At 32.1% G+C, this 408-nt stretch overlaps 1 protein-coding gene across 1 annotated transcript in view; it reads right to left on the bottom strand.

The window, feature by feature from the left end:
• Positions 1-203, bottom strand: part of LOC105617732 (coiled-coil domain-containing protein 65-like) — a 6,442-nt gene extending 6,239 nt beyond the window's left edge. The window contains exon 1 of the mRNA XM_012199285.1: positions 26-203. Coding sequence (XP_012054675.1) covers positions 26-203 — 178 coding nt within the window. The remainder of the gene's footprint in view (positions 1-25) is intronic.
• Between the last annotated feature and the right edge of the window lie 205 nt (positions 204-408).

Raw genomic sequence — 408 nt, 5'->3', positions numbered from 1 at the left:
GAGAGAGAGAGAGATTGTAACGCACATGACAACCTGTAGTCTTTAATATCAAGAGCTCGATCAAAATTGTGCCATGCAATCTTCACATCTTCGGCGATTTGCGGCATTTTGATCCTTGTCATCATTTCTCGCCATAATGTTCGGTAACGTTTTGTATTTAAAGTACCGAGCTCAATTTCACGCATTAAATGCTTTTTCCACATTTGAACACGTTCTTCAGCCTCTCGTGCTGCTCTTGGGATCTTAATCCTCTGTTGTACTTCCTCTCTTTTAACTATCTCCTCCTCTTTTTTCTCATTTAAAGTAGATATCTTTGTAAAAATATATATTATATAAAGATATATATATATTATATAAAGAGTATTTTTTAAGTATAACAAAGATTTTTTTTATAATGAAATAAATATT

The sequence above is a fragment of the Atta cephalotes genome (genome assembly GCF_000143395.1).
Source record: "Atta cephalotes unplaced genomic scaffold scaffold00013, whole genome shotgun sequence".
Taxonomy (NCBI): domain Eukaryota; kingdom Metazoa; phylum Arthropoda; class Insecta; order Hymenoptera; family Formicidae; genus Atta; species Atta cephalotes.
This window is presented reverse-complemented; position numbering and strand designations above follow the sequence as displayed.